The sequence below is a fragment of the Juglans regia genome, chromosome 13 (assembly GCF_001411555.2).
Source record: "Juglans regia cultivar Chandler chromosome 13, Walnut 2.0, whole genome shotgun sequence".
Lineage (NCBI taxonomy): Eukaryota > Viridiplantae > Streptophyta > Magnoliopsida > Fagales > Juglandaceae > Juglans > Juglans regia.
In genome coordinates this window covers 16,332,003-16,347,466 of record NC_049913.1, presented here as the reverse complement: position 1 = coordinate 16,347,466, position 15,464 = coordinate 16,332,003, and the positions used below count along the sequence as shown (strand labels likewise).

Here is a 15,464-nt window from a genome sequence, read left to right as displayed (position 1 = left end):
TATGACGGGGTGATGCACCATGTGGTGGTTATGCCATAATGGTGATGTGGCGTAGTGTATGTGAATGGAGTACACGTGGCGTCTACTCCATGTGGTGGAGTGATGCACCATATGGGTGTACGTGAAGGGAGTACACGATGAGTGTACTCCATGTGGTATAGTGATGCACCATATGGCGGGTACACCATAGTGGTGATGTGGCGTAATGCATATGAAGGGAGTACACGTGGAGTGTACTCCATGTGATGGAGTGCTATACCATATGGCGGATATGTCATAATGGTGATGCAGAGTAGTGCGTGAAAAGGGAGTACACGTGGAGTGTACTCCATGTGGTGGAGCGATGCTCCATATGGCAGATACGCTATAGTGGTAATGTGGCGTATGTAAAGGGAGTACACATGGAGTGTACTCCATGTGGTGGAGTAATGCACCATATGGCGGGTATGCCATAATGGTAATGCGGCGTAGTGTGTGTGTATGAAAGGGAGTACACGAGGAGTGTACTCCATGTGATATAGTGATGCACCATATGGCGGGTATGCCATAATGGTGATGGAGCATATGTAGAGGGAGTACACGTGGAGTGTACTCCATGTGATGGAGTGATGTACCATATGGCGGGTATGCCATAGTGGTGATGTGGCATAGTATGTATGAAGGGAGTATACGTGGAGTGTACTCCACGTGGCAGCAACACTCCATGTGGCGTGTCGTAGAGATAAGGATAGTTATGTGATTGATGGGCGTAGAACGTGATGGATAGTGTCGGGAACTGTGGAATGCTGTCCCGAGGTAGTTATGGTGAGGCCTGTAGTCTAAGGTGACAGGTGTCACCATACTTGACTTATGGCTGAGAATAGGCGTGATGTAGCAGAACAAGTGTAAGAGTGCGCAACGGAAGCATGACTGAGGAATGTCACGAAGTGACATGACTATTGACAGTCGTGCTTGTGATGGGCGAAGTAGCGGATCAAGTGTAAGAGTATGCAGCGAAAGCATGACTGGGCAACGTCACGAAGTGACGTGGTTATTGGCAGTCATGCTTATGATGAGTGAAGTGTTAGAGTGTAGGAATGGCGTAACGGGAACGTGACGAGATGTCACGATGTGACGAGAGTACGTGAGGAACCGTACTCGTGATGAGTTAGGAGTTGACGTAGCAGAATGTTAGGTAACGCGACAAGGTTACGGTGTAGCTTGGGTGTTGTCTCGAGCTATATGACGTGACATAAGGCGTAGTTGTGAATGGAGTCTTGTCGTGTTAAGCATTGGGATGAACTATCAAAAGGTACGGGTAGCATAAAGAGTCATGCTAGCCAGGTTAAGAGAAGGTTGGTATCGGAGTATGGCTTTTGTCCCTACGAGCAAGTGATCAACATGTTATATGTTGATCTTAGGTGATAAAGGGGTAAGGTACATGTGTAACATGGTGAGACATGTGTTGGATGGATTCACCATATGTAATGGGTAATCTATCATGAGCATAGTTGCACGGTGCTTAAGCCTCAGAGTTGGCTTAGAGCCATGTAGCTTGTATGGATGGGAATGAGGATTAGTATGGGCTAAGTGCATGAAGGTAGTGACGGGTGCATCGTTAGGATTGAGATGTGTGATTCCATCGGTCGGAATCATGCGTCGAATGTGGTTAGTATGAAGAGTAAGACTAAGGTCTTAGTGTCTTAATCCTAAGGTGAATCATGGGTTCACTTTAGTGGATGGGCACTCGAGGCAAGACTTTGAGTTGGAAGATGTGGTGACCGTAAGTGGTCCCTGAAGGGTTTAACATAGTAAATGGCACGTAAGTGCATGAGATAGAAGGAGAGTACTCTAAGTATAGCGTAGTTCTATTTATAGTTTAAGTTGCATTAGATAGAAAATGACGCTAAGGTATGTGTATACATGTAGGTTGCCATCTGACAAGCACATGAATGGACTACATGACATGCAAATAACATGGAGTCTAGGTAAGTGTTACGTTTATACTCTTCCAGAGTTTTCCAAGATACAAGAAACGCTTTTCCTTTAAGATACTCACGAAAAGAAACGAAAGATGCTTTAAGAAAGAAAATGCTAAGTGTTCAAATGTATAAATAAGTATGTACGGCCCCTCCTTGGCAGCCCTTTTTTACGCAACCAAAGTATTAATTGTACGCATGTGAATGGATGACTATACGCTGTATCTATTGTATGTATTTTCTAAGAAAATCCATAAACTGATGAAAATGCATGAAAGGCATGACAACGTATGCTTTTATGGATCCTACGAACTGACACTTTCATGTGCGCCACGATGTGATGCTCGTGGATGCCATGATTGACGATGTTCAAGGTGACGCTTATGGATGCCACGAAAGCTTACGTTTAAGCCATGTATGTTCTTAAATGACGTTTTCCTAAACGAAATGTTAAAGAAAGGATAGGACTGAAATGAACTGAAAAAGGAAAAAACGATTTTCGGGCTTACGCCCCAAACGATATTTTCCCATGAAAAGAAATATTTTCTAATGAAAAGAAAGGACTGTTAAATGAAAGAAAAAACTTCATGAAAGCTCCAGCTCACTAGAGCTGACATGAATGAACGAATGAAAAGCAAGAAAGAAAGAAATGAAAGCATGAAATGTATGAAGATACGTAACGGCCACATGAATGAATGAAAAAGGTACCAATAAATAGGCAGATTGCAATGCCGGGTAAGTAGTACTGGAAGTGCACCCAGTGCTGCCCCCTGTGAAAGGGATTCCCAACCCGTGGCCATGGGTGGAAATCCGAGTCCAAAGGAAGACAGCTAACCCCCAACACACGGTGCGTAACAGTGTGTACTGGCCTATGAAAGTGATAAGAATGAATGGATGTATGCATGTGTGTATGAAGGCACTGACGGGGGACACGTTTTAAAGGAAAGCCTTTTGAAAGGAAAAACTCCGTCCAGTGACGTTTTCAAAAGAACGCACGTAAGCACGTATGCACGAACTCTTGAAGAAATGAAGGCACTGATGGGAGAAACGTTTTACTAAAAGGATGCCCATGCTTAAAAGAGAAAAATCCCGTCCAATGACGTTTTCAAATGAATGCACGTATGACACGTATGCATGCACGTAATCGTATGTACGAATGATGAATGCATGAATGAAAACCTATATTGTTATATTTTAACTGTATGAAGTAATGCTTATGAGTCATCGGCTCATTTTAATTTTTATGCATGTCCCTCCCCCCACAGAAACTGCATGGGGAAGAGCACAGAAGTCTAGGCACGAGTTTTAAACGTACAAGATGCATTTTATTGTAAAAATTAATGTTTTCCGATGTAAACCTCTTTTATCCTAAAGCACATTTTAATTTATAAACGTGGAGTCTCGCACCCTGGGTATGCAAGTGAAAAGTTTTAAATCAGACGGTAATTCCCGTCGTCCTTTCCAAAAATATTTTGTAAAAAGTCTCACCACAAGGACGGGCATTACACTCCCCTTTCCACTTCCCAAGTTGATGCTTCATTTCCTAATGCTACTTTCCTAGGTGACTCCTTATGTGCCATTGGTCTAAAGGTAACTTAAGTGACAAGTAGCAAGTGGCAAGTGAAGAGGTGCTTGGGAGTGTGGTAGCCGAAATCCTAGGGGCATATTAGTCCTTTGATAGATGAGTCCCTTCATCAAATCTTCTAGAAGCTTAATGCATGTTTGACATTTGGAAAAAATCTAACAAATCCAAAATCCCTTGTGCCCCATTCGGTTTCCCATACAGATTTCCTAGAAAAACTATATTTCTCTTCCCTGGGCTCCCCTTTCCAAGAATATCTACCTTCGAACTTAAAATTGGGCCAAAACAATGGGTCTAGGCGTGTGACACCCCCAACCTCTACTTGGAATGGAACGAAGACTTAGAGCGTCGAGATATGCAACACAAGGTTACATACCCCCATACATGGCAGTTAATATGCAATGCATCCTAGTATGCAACTAGCAGTATGCAATAATCGGAACGAAATAAAAGGTTAAAGTATAAGATATACCAGAATAACTAAAAACATCCCAACTTTATTAGAAGATCGTCATGTTCACAATATCAAAGTAGCGTAGACTTATATACAAACTCATATCACTTTCTTCGTGATATCTAAAGCGGACTTGGGCTATGAACAACAGAATTAAGTCCAACTTCCTCTCCAGATCCGGCTCCTCCTCAATCATGCGGATCCAGTGCTCCATCAATCTCGTTTTGGTTGAGTCCTAATACAACTTCTATCATTTCGAGTGGAATGATAGTGGTCCCATAAAGGGTGAGATTTACTTGAAATTTCTGTAAGTTAAACAACCAACTGAGACAAAGATAAATCAAACATGAAAAATGACAAATATGCAATGCATGAGATGTAGAAAAATCAGTATGCATGTCTCCCATCCAGATTCCTCAACACTTTTAAAAGAAAATATGGAGACTCGGGTTTTTACTTAGTAAGTAATTTCGTCATCATTTTTTAAAAGACATAACTTCTTCATAAAATTTTATCATACACTTTCATCATTAATAACAATTCTTGGTTAACATCATAACGTGTGGTAATGTCACGGTTCCCCATATGCACTGTGAGTACCTGCCGGTGATCGTAGTACAACTCATGTTGAAACTACATTGTCTATAGACTCGCTCTCAATGCATTGGTAAATATAACATAACATCATAAAATTCATAACATGTACACCCACTAGCGTTAGGTGTCATAACATGTTGACTTTGCTCTGTTGTTCTTTTAGAAAAAACTCATACGAAGCCTGTTGACTGTTTTTCGTTAACCCATGGGTTACCACTATATTATTAAACACTCTAGAGTTGACAAAGAAGTTCCACCAGGATAATTCCTCCTCCTGGCTTTTGGGGTCGTGACAAAATTATTTTTATGCTATGCTTTGAAAAATGTTTTCATGACATGTGCATATGTAGTAAATTTCATGCAAAAAATGACATTTATAAATGTAATATGCAAAAATGGTGAAAATTTCATATGTTATGTAAGTATGCACTCAATATATCATATAACATGATAATTTATGCCCAAAATGATAATTGAAGAATAAATGAAGCATTTATCAATAATTTATAAGAAATTTATCAAAGTGTAAGTTAGAGGCCAACTTACTAACTTCCGGGAAAATTTAGAAATAATGTCGTATTGTGTAAATCATGTGTATACTAAGTTAGGATTAATACTTCTATGGATAGGTTCAAAATCAAAGGCTTCAAAATTTAGGTATTTACAAAAATACCCCTAGACTTTTAAGAATTGTCATTTAGGCCCAAAATTTTCACTAATTGCAAACGAACTCCAAATTTAACTAAATTTCATGGACTTCATAACTTTGGCATTGTAAAACCATCTATGCTCTTGGATTTTCAAAATTCAAAGTGAAACATTTTCAAACAATCCCAACCCGTGGCATGCGTACTAGTTGATGTCTAAGTGTGTTTTCAACTATTAATCCTTATGAATGCATGCATATGAGATTTTCTTTAATCACAAATGTAACACCCCCTTCCCGTAGGTTAGCAGTGTCACGTATTTTTCATAAAATAAATCCGGTAAGAAATCATATTTAATAAATGAATTTAGAATTTATTTTGTAGAAAAACGTCTAATAAAAAGTATTCCAAAAACTTAAATGAATAAAAAATTTATGCATAAAATAGTTTTTATTCTAGAAAGTCTGAACTAAATCAACTACTCCTTCTAATCCTGGTCTGCCTACTTGTATTCATCATTCTCGCCTGGGTGGTTAAAAATATGAAAACAAACTAAAATGAGTCGAATACTCAGCAAGAAATTCATTACAACGTAAACATAATAAACATAAGGTTTTCATAAAAGTTTTCATGCTAAAAGTTTAAATTCATGATTGTTCATACTAATATTTATGCTATGCATGACTGATTTATCTGAATTAACTGACTGATCTGACTGATTTATCTGATTTAACTGATTGATCTGACTGGCCAACATACTTAACTCTGTGTGCGAGGTTGTGCACCGGCCCCAAGTCCTGCCGTCGTGAGGGGAGCCGCTGATAGTATTCTGGCATACTATGGTGGACCATGCTTGAGTCTGTGACTTGCACATCCACCCTGAAACTGAACTGCATTGGTACCATGCATCTGAATGACCATCTAATTAATTGATTTTATCTTATCTTGCACTTGAACTTAAGATAGCTTATGTGTCTTATACACATGAGATGCATGACATATTACATACATAATCATAATTTCTGAATTTAAACATTATGCGGAATGACATGATTGTATGTTATGCTGGATGACATGTTTGCATATGACATGAGTGGTGCATAAATAATTGTTGTCAATTAACTGACTTGAATAATACTTATATATGAGCTGAACTATGATGATCTTAATTTGTCCAAATTACTTACTTCGCAGCACTATTTCCTGAATATCACATTGTAGCTCGTCACCAATATGAAGTATTAAACGTCACTAAATCTGTCTAGAAAAACATGTCCTAATATCCCACTTAATTAAATTCACAATCTAAAAGATAGTCAAATAAATCTTTTGTTTAACACAATAAATCATGGTATTTAAATTACTTAAAAACTAATAACATATTATAATTTAGTAGAATACTTTGGCTATTTTAAATAAGTCATAAAACTTAAATTCTTAAAATAAGTTTCATTTCTTAACATAATTATTAAATCTTATGAGAAACCTAATAAATACTAATATTGCTTAAATATTCTTAAAATAATAATTTTATTAAAATTCTACTAAATAGACAAAGGAATATTAACAAAATATTAGGCTCAATAATATACTTTAAAATATATTTCCAATTCTTTAAACACTTCCTTGTAAAAATAGAATTTGACTAATATATTTATTTAATTAAAACTCACATTGAAAATATTAAGCCCAACCCAACAACAAATAAAATACTCAAGCCCACAAGCGTACAAGCCCAATTAAAATTACAAGACCCTTTAAAAGTAAGCCCAGCATCCTTTGTCTTAAGGAAAAGCACTGGCCGTATGGGCTTAGGGTCCAAGGGCCCGTTATAAATCAAAGGCTCGGGAGATTTACAACATACTATGAGGCTGGCCTAGTCGTGGGGCATCATTTGGGTGGGAGAAAAATCCACAAACCACCCTTGGAAACCGGCGGACGAAGGTGGTTTTGAGGTGACACGAAATTAGTTCGATTTTTGGATGTTTTGGGCAGCAAAACTGAGTCAAAATCCTTCATGATGGTCATGGGACCTCTACAATGTAAAGGAGGAGGCGTGGGGTGGTGGTGCAAACCATGGTAAGAGGCTGGTTCAAAATCAATCCAATCGATTACAACACAAACTAAGCCAAGGTGCACTCGGTTTGGCTCTTTGAGTTGGTTGATACAACCAATTTCGTCCAAGGCTCAAGTTGAGTTTGGGAGAGTCTCATGAGATTTTTAAGGACCATATTAACCTTGAGTACAAACCACAAAAATGTTGGGCTCAAGAGTAAAGCAGTCCAAGCATTACAAAGGAGATTGCACAAAACCGATTGGTGTAAGGTTTGGGATTGTTATATCATTTTTCTTAATGACATGTGGGATGGTTTAGTTAGGGTATTAACATGGTCTAATTATGGTTTAATAAAGTATTAATTCAATAAAATTTAAATTAAAAGGTTTAAGAAAAGATTAAACTCAATTAAGTTTTAAAGCATGGCTTAAAGTGCACTAAACTCAAGCATGATGGTTAATGGTCTTAGCCAATTTTTAAAACTTAATTTGAGTACTTTGGGTATGATATGGGCTTAAGAAACCAATGGTATGATGTATAGAATTTTGATCTTGAATAGTGAAATAAACCCAAACATGGTTTTGGGTCTTGTGGGCTTGGAAATGACCAAGTGTGTGGATTCCTGGCTTATGGGCTCTTGGGTTTGAATAAGAAGGGCCTCATTTCCAGATTTGTAGGGTTAAAAGGAAACTTCAAGATCCACTAAAATGAGCTTGAAAAGATTTTACTTGGCCTAATTGGGTCATGGATCCATTCTATACCAAGTTTGGCCCAAAGGCTTTATGCCTTCCTTATGCTTGGGCCAAAACTAGTCTTGATTTTCTAAGGGCTTGGTTCAAGATTTCTTGGGCTAGGCCCATGAATGCACTAGGGTCCTAAATAGTTTATCAAAATTACTAATGGGCTTGTCTCTCTAATCCTTAGCTCATTAACACTAAGTACCAAAATTAATGCTAATCCCACTATCAACCTTAATGTAAGTAATTAACCCATAATTAAGAGCCTAATCTAGAGTACTTAAAGGTTAATCAATGGTTAATTAGGCGGGGTGTTACAAGGCGTGTGGGAATTGGTTGGCTGAAAGTCGTTTAGGGTAGGTTTGGAGGGTGAGATGAGAATTTTGTATTTTGTTTTGAAGTTTAAAATATTATGTTTTAATATTATTATTGTTTTGAGATTTGAAAAATGTGTATTGAGATTTGAAAAAGTTGAATTGCTTATTATATTTTGTATGGGAATTTGAAAAATGTATAATGATGAGATGAGATGAGAATTTTGTATTTTGTCTTGTGCCCCAAACTTGCCCTAGTCTTCCTAGGTCTATTTTGTCTCTTGATTCTTCTAGAAGGTTTCTAGCATGTTTGACAAGTGATCAATCCTCTAGGATAGATGTGCAAGCTACCTCTTAGTATTTTCCTACACTTCTCTCTCTCCCATTAGCCCACTATCAAGTCTAGATTCCGTGAAAAACTTGAGGTAGTGCACGGCCTGAGGTGGCAGGCTCAATTGCCACCAAAAGCAGAACTTGAGGTGGCAGGCTCAATTGCAAGACTTCTATGGCACAGAAGAAATGAGGTAGTGCACGGCAAGGAATTAAGACACCCTAACTCTATCCTCCATAAGGCCTATGAAGACACAAGACTGTTCAAAGTTGCAAAGAACCAGGTTAATCCTCTTGGGGTGAATTTCTGCCCTGAAGATAAGCTTTCTTGGAAAAAGCCTCCTGATGGCAAGTACAAAATTAACTGGGATGCTGCTATAAATGTGTCTTTGGGTGTGCTAGGAATCGGTGCCATTATCAGAGACAGTCAAGGCATGGTCTTAGGTACTATCAAAGCAAGAAGTTTTATAAGAGCCTCCCCGTTTGAAGCCGAAGCTTATGCAATGCTGATGGCTATCATCTTTTGCAAGGATACGGGATTTACTAATATAGTGCTTGAAGGGGATTCACTGCAGGTGGTCAAACAGATGCAAAAGCCTGTCAAGGATTGGAGCCAGGGTGGTCTTATAATCAAAGATGCCAAAGCTATACTGAAGTCCTTACTTGGCTGGAGCATTGGTCACATAAGAAGGGAAGCTAACATGGCAGCTCATGTGCTGGCCAAAGATGCCCTCAATAGTGTTGAAGATTTGGTTTCCCTTGAAAACTTTCCAATTTGTATTGAGCATATCATTTGTAAGGAACTTGTGTAACCGTTTGGTGAAGCAATACGAATATGACCATTGATTTCAAAAAAAAAAAAAAAGTCTAGATTCCGTGGTCGGTGTGGTCCTGTGACTCCGTTCTGTTTGTGACCACTCCTTGCCATTGTACCAATCGTAATATCCACGCACGATCCCTCGGGTCATTTTCGTCATTCCGCTAACAAATAGTTAAAAAACAAAAAGCAGTCCGGACTTTCTGATATATAAATTCCTGAATTTTGACGATCCTCTCTCCCACCCCCACGATCCATATTGCGCGTTGGTGTGAAGCTCGCATTAGATCGATCCCTCTGCGAAGCTCTCCGAAGGTAAATCCCAAGCCTCGAATCCTGGTCTCTTTTACTTCTTTGATGATCTTGAAGTACCTGATTTGTATAACTTCTCCTTATTTCTTTTATCTAAATCTTGTCTTCCCTAGATTTTTATCTCGTCTATAATTTGGAATTTATGTATTTCATTCGAATTTCTCTGATTTTTTTTGTGCGATTCGAGTTTCTGGTTTCTTTTCACGCATTTCGTTGTTTATCTTTGAAATGTGGCGGTTTCGTCACGTTTCTCTTCTGATCTGAAGATCTTGCTGTTGAATTTATTCGGATCTGTTACCGATCAAAAAGAATATTCGGATCTGTTGTATTTAGGGGTGAATTCATATCTGTTTCCAATCAATATTCTGTTGAATTCCGAGTTTCCTGATGGTGCTTGTTTAATAATGTTCATTTTTATTGCCTGGAAATGATTTTATAGAATTTCTTTGTCTCTATTGGATGCTTCTACCTTTAGCATCGGATCTGCTTGATCCAGTTAACAATATGTGCACCTCATATGTATAGATTATAAATTATCTTTCTCGAGTAGTTTTATGGGCTTATTTAGAGAGATTAATTAGCTCGGATTTTCATAACGACACTTTTACCCGCAAATACTTCTTTTTTATAGGTTCTTATAAAATAAAGAAAGTAAATTATGTCGAATGAAGTTTCATGGTTTGCTAGATAGGTATTGATGATGACTATCAGTAAAATTTACCTCTTATAAAAAAAATGGTTATTGATGATGACTATTTGTTTCAACATATGTTAATTGGCATTGTAAATGCGTAGGGATCCACAGCCAGAAAGAGCAATGGGGCTGACATTCACAAAGCTTTTCAGCCGGCTTTTCGCCAAGAAAGAAATGCGAATTCTAATGGTTGGTCTTGATGCTGCTGGTAAGACAACCATCCTCTACAAGCTCAAGCTTGGCGAGATCGTCACAACCATTCCTACTATCGGTAAGTTTCTGAATTGATTCATCCTTTGTAGCTTGTACTTTTGGTTTCAATTGGAAGATCTATAAGAACTTCTTATATGCTTTTGGTTGGATGAATCTGCTTTCTGACTAATCATATGATAAGCCAGCCATTGTTTGATATTCTTCGGTAGTAAACATTTTCGAGAAAGTCTGAGTAGAGAACTCTAACATTTAAGAGTTCGTTCCTGAGTGATTTGAGGCACTGTAGAGTTTGCATGCCTTGATATTATCAAATTTCACACACATACGTGGATTGTTATCTGAATTTTCAATCGATGTGCGATGCGTAATGTTAAGAGCTAGAATGATGCATTTCCTAATATTCCCTTTAGATCTTGTTGTTTATAGTATTTTTAGTTTTTAGTGCTGTATATGTATTACTTTTTCATGCATTACTTGCAAATAAATTCATAAAGCTTATGAAAAGAAAAGTTGAATTGGATAGTTTATGAAATAAATGTTATATTTTCAATTCAGTTAGTCTTTTTTCAATAATTTGTTGTGTGGGATGTGATGTTCGAGGTGGTGGTTAACATGTTTTTCTTTTATCTCTTTGAGAGAAGTCTCTATAACACTATGGAAATGAGCTTAAGTAGCTTGTATGGTGTGCCTGATTTTTGGAAATATTTTCTCTAATATGATTTATTTTATTGTTTACAAGTTTTATATTTGTTGTGTCAAGACAACCTTTTCAACAAATCACAGATATCTTTCTGAGTTTTCTTTGGCCATTAGATTGACATAATTAGATGTGATGACCCTGGAGATGGTGTGCATGCACTGTTTTTACCGGAATATCAATTTTAGTAGTCGTCTTGAGATTAGAAACAACCGCATTATAATGCTTTAATGGCAATAGAGATGAAACTTAACAAAACTTTTTATTTGACAGTATGACTTAGTTGACAGTGACGTTATTTTTTTCTCGACAATGATAAAATTTTATGGACTGGACAGAGAGAATTTATTATCCCAATCATATTGTGTTTGGCAATCCTTAGTTAAATATTATTATGTATTTTCTTTTCATGCTTCCATGAAGTTGACAACATTCATGGTATTTTCACGTATGAACCCAGGGTTCAATGTGGAGACGGTGGAATATAAAAACATCAGCTTCACTGTCTGGGATGTCGGTGGTCAGGACAAGGTATGAACCTGTAATTTTATTCCTATAAATTCTGTTAGACTGTGGTTCCTTGCTTTTTTTAAGACTTGAAATTTGATACTTTTGGATGAAATGTCCATTTTGCTGTTGTAGTTCCATTTTAATGGATATGAATAAGTTTTTTTCTTGTACAGATCCGTCCCCTGTGGAGGCACTACTTCCAGAACACTCAGGGTCTTATTTTTGTGGTGGACAGCAATGACAGAGACCGAGTTGTTGAGGCACGAGATGAATTGCATAGGATGTTGAATGAGGTACGTGAGATAGGAACTAAAATCTTATTTAACTGATTTATAATTGATGAGGAGAAATTGAAGTGAATATGTACATAATAAATAGTTAGAATGACTATAGTAGCATTGTAATGAACAATTGTTCTCTGATATGTAAATTTCAATTTCTTGTGGTCCTTTTAGATTTTTTGTGACCGATGAAATATATATTAATGTCTTGGGTTTTCCTCACATATAGCTTTAAATTAATTTCTGAAATTCATGAAATACTGTGAAACTTTGTTAGAGTCTGTTAATAGTCTTGGCTTTATACAAGCAGGCAAGAGATTAGGGATTTGCCAAACTGTATGTGCTATTGCTGAGAAAAAGTTTTTGGATGGTCGGTTGAATTCTGTTGTCAAAGATATCTTTGCTTCTCTAAATGAAGTTATCTTTATCAGCAACATTAATGTTATTAAAGGCCATTTTTCCATATTCAGCTTAAATTTCTGTATTTTATTGACTAAACTTGTTATATGCTATTTGGTTTCAGGATGAACTGCGAGATGCAGTTTTGCTTGTCTTTGCTAACAAGCAAGATCTTCCTAATGCAATGAACGCTGCTGAGATTACTGATAAGCTTGGCCTCCACTCACTTCGCCAACGTCACTGGTAAACTTATCCTTTTCTTCTTTGTTTTTTCTTTTCTTTTTTCTTTTTGTTCTTTTTTTTTTTTTTTTTTTTTTTTTTTTTTTTTTTTTTTTTTTTTTTTTTTTTTTTTTTTTTGTTTTTTTTTAGTACTACTAAACTTCCTTACTGTGTTGTAATCCTGCTTTAGTTCATAATAGAAGCTTTTGTCTCAATAAAATTGTCCTAATTGATTCTAATATGTTTCCTGATCTCTCCAGGTACATTCAGAGCACCTGTGCAACTTCAGGGGAGGGGCTTTATGAGGGTTTGGAATGGCTCTCTAACAACATAGCGAACAAGGTAAGTATCTATACTCAACTTCCCCATCTCTATAAAAATTGTATACACCAGTAAACAAGAAACTCTAATTTTATTATTAAGTAAGATAATTTTTAGTGATCAAGAAAAGAAAGGCATAATTGGTTAGACAAGGGGTATACGACAAATTCACCTAGTTAGAGAAAGAGAGAGCAAGAAACTCCCGAAAAGTAGAGCTTGTGAGAGATAGGTTAGCCACCATTCCATCGTAGAGTGTACTAAAGAAGAAAGCCTTGAGGTCCTCAATGTTCCTTTGGCATCTTCAAAACTTTGGCCGTTTCTTTCTTTTCATATGTACCACATAGGGAATGTTTGGTCACAAAACTTTTTTTCAAAATTTTGTAAAATTTCTCAAAAGATTTTACAATTTTCAACCAAAAAGATTTCTATTGTAACTTTTCATTCATTCATTACTCAAAAACAAAAATCAAAAACAACTTTTACAAACACCAAAACAAAACTATTAAAAATTATATTCAAACAACTTTTCAACTCTACCTATTCACTTTACAAACTCCATTATAAAACTTATTTTCAAAAACAGAGTTTATGCAAATTTCTCTCATTTCCCAAAACCCAATAAACAATACATCTAAACAAAATCTAAAAATTCTCTAACATTCTCTAAATTTTTAATAGCCAAACATACCCCAAGTGTACCGGAATCATCTTCTACAATGTCTCACTATGTTGGGTTCCTTCCAACAGAGTAATTATTAGGTAGTTCTAGAGTACAGACATGCAAATCTCCCATCCTATTGTAGGATGCCATATCATTAAAAATTAGTGCTTATGTATGCAATTCTAATGACATAGAAGTTTATGACAGAATGAGAATACCACGTCATCCATACTTCAGGAGAATCTAATAATTTCCTTCCAACATGCCAAAAGATCCATCTTTATGGACATCACACAACTCAACCCAAAATGATTGAAAATAGCTTGCCATGGTAATAATTACCTCACAATATAGTAAACAATGAACGGACCCCCCCATCCCTCTTACGAATACAACACCATGATTTGTCCGCTTCCTTAGATTTTCCTAAGCATCTTCCCAACTGCAGCCATCTTAGCAAAGAAAGTGGCTCTCGTGGGAGCAATGTTCCTCCAAGTGGGCTTCTTTGGGATAGTGTTTGGTTGTGGGGAACTAGTGCATTATAGCATGAATTGACTTGAATCACCCCTCCCTGATGTGCTCCTGTGCATCTCCTCTTCACAGCCCAATACAACCTAGCCTAAATTGTCTGCCTCTCGAACAAATTCCACCACCCATTGATGAGAGCTATTTGAGAGCCGTAAATTGTCTGCCACCGATGCATATCCCTAGCAATATTGAACAGGTCCAAGAAAGCTCTTTCAATTGTCCGATTGCCACACTATGCATAATTCCAAAACTCTACATTCTCTCCACATTCAATATCTCCATTTCCATTCAATATCTCCATTTCTCATCAATGCGTGGTGGAATTCAGTGGCAGACAACTATGATATCTCCACATTCAATATCTCCATTGAATTTTCTCTACATCTTCGCTGTCAAATTCCCGTCCATTTCTCATTATTGTGTTTCTCAGAAGAAAAAAAAAGGCTGTTTATTTTATTACTCTTGCATTATTTGTGTAATCTAATTTTTGACGGTTTTATTCTTGTCTTTCGTTATCATCAATTGCAGGCATAAAGCTCCTGTGGAGTCCTTTTGTGCACTGGAAATTCTGGATGCAGGGGTGAATATTATCTAGTTTTGTTTTTTCTTTTCCATCCCGAAGACAATTGGATTGTGGTTGTGCCTTTTTACTCCGGGAAATGATCTTTTTTATCAGGAACTTCATGCTATATTGTAATAGAAATTGGGTATGTTGGATATGTTATATACCTGAGCTTTTTGTCTGGGTTGCATGCAATTCTCCTAGTTGTAATCAAAACTAATTTGTTGCAACTTCTTAATTGATTTTATACGTATTATGTGATTCATTCTGTGTGTTAAGGGTATAAATTCCAGAGCTTTTTAATGGACCCGACAAAACCTTCCTTGGAAGGTGACAAGCGGTTGATATATTTTCCTGTCACTGGGGGCCAAGTCAGTCTTCCATGCTTGTGAGTCGTTTCCTCTCTCTTTCGTGCACCCTGAATTACTCATGTTTGGAAGGCATCACTTCTGTCAGTGTAACTTTTACCGAATTTGATTGGATGCCACTTTTCAAGTGATACCTGCTATAAGGGGTCGGATGGGTGTAATATTCTGTTTTACACCTACAAATAAAGAGTTGACGCGTATAGTCCA

General features: G+C 37.1%; 1 protein-coding gene across 2 annotated transcripts; it reads left to right on the top strand.

Annotated features, from left to right (window-relative positions):
- Positions 1 to 9,652: 9,652 nt before the first annotated feature.
- LOC109013677 (ADP-ribosylation factor) lies at positions 9,653 to 15,154 on the top strand. 2 transcript variants are annotated; one of them, XM_018995836.2, is made up of 7 exons: positions 9,653 to 9,807; positions 10,600 to 10,769; positions 11,869 to 11,939; positions 12,092 to 12,211; positions 12,723 to 12,841; positions 13,078 to 13,159; positions 14,856 to 15,154. In XM_018995836.2, the coding sequence occupies exons 2-7, from the start codon at positions 10,622 to 10,624 to the stop codon at positions 14,859 to 14,861; spliced, it is 546 nt and encodes a 181-aa protein (XP_018851381.1). In that variant the 5' UTR covers positions 9,653 to 9,807; positions 10,600 to 10,621; the 3' UTR covers positions 14,862 to 15,154. The 2 variants fall into 2 exon arrangements, with proteins under 2 accessions (XP_018851381.1, XP_018851382.1); XM_018995837.2 differs by having other exon boundaries at positions 9,710 to 9,807; positions 10,610 to 10,769.
- The last annotated feature ends 310 nt before the right edge of the window (positions 15,155 to 15,464 follow it).

Coding starts and splice junctions, on each gene's coding strand:
- LOC109013677 (XM_018995836.2), top strand. CDS start 10,622: ATGGGGCTGACATTCACAAAGCTTTTCAGCCGGCTTTTCGCCAAGAAA. Junction 11,940..12,091: donor ATGTCGGTGGTCAGGACAAG/GTATGAACCTGT, acceptor TTTCTTGTACAG/ATCCGTCCCCTGTGGAGGCA. Junction 12,212..12,722: donor TGCATAGGATGTTGAATGAG/GTACGTGAGATA, acceptor ATTTGGTTTCAG/GATGAACTGCGAGATGCAGT.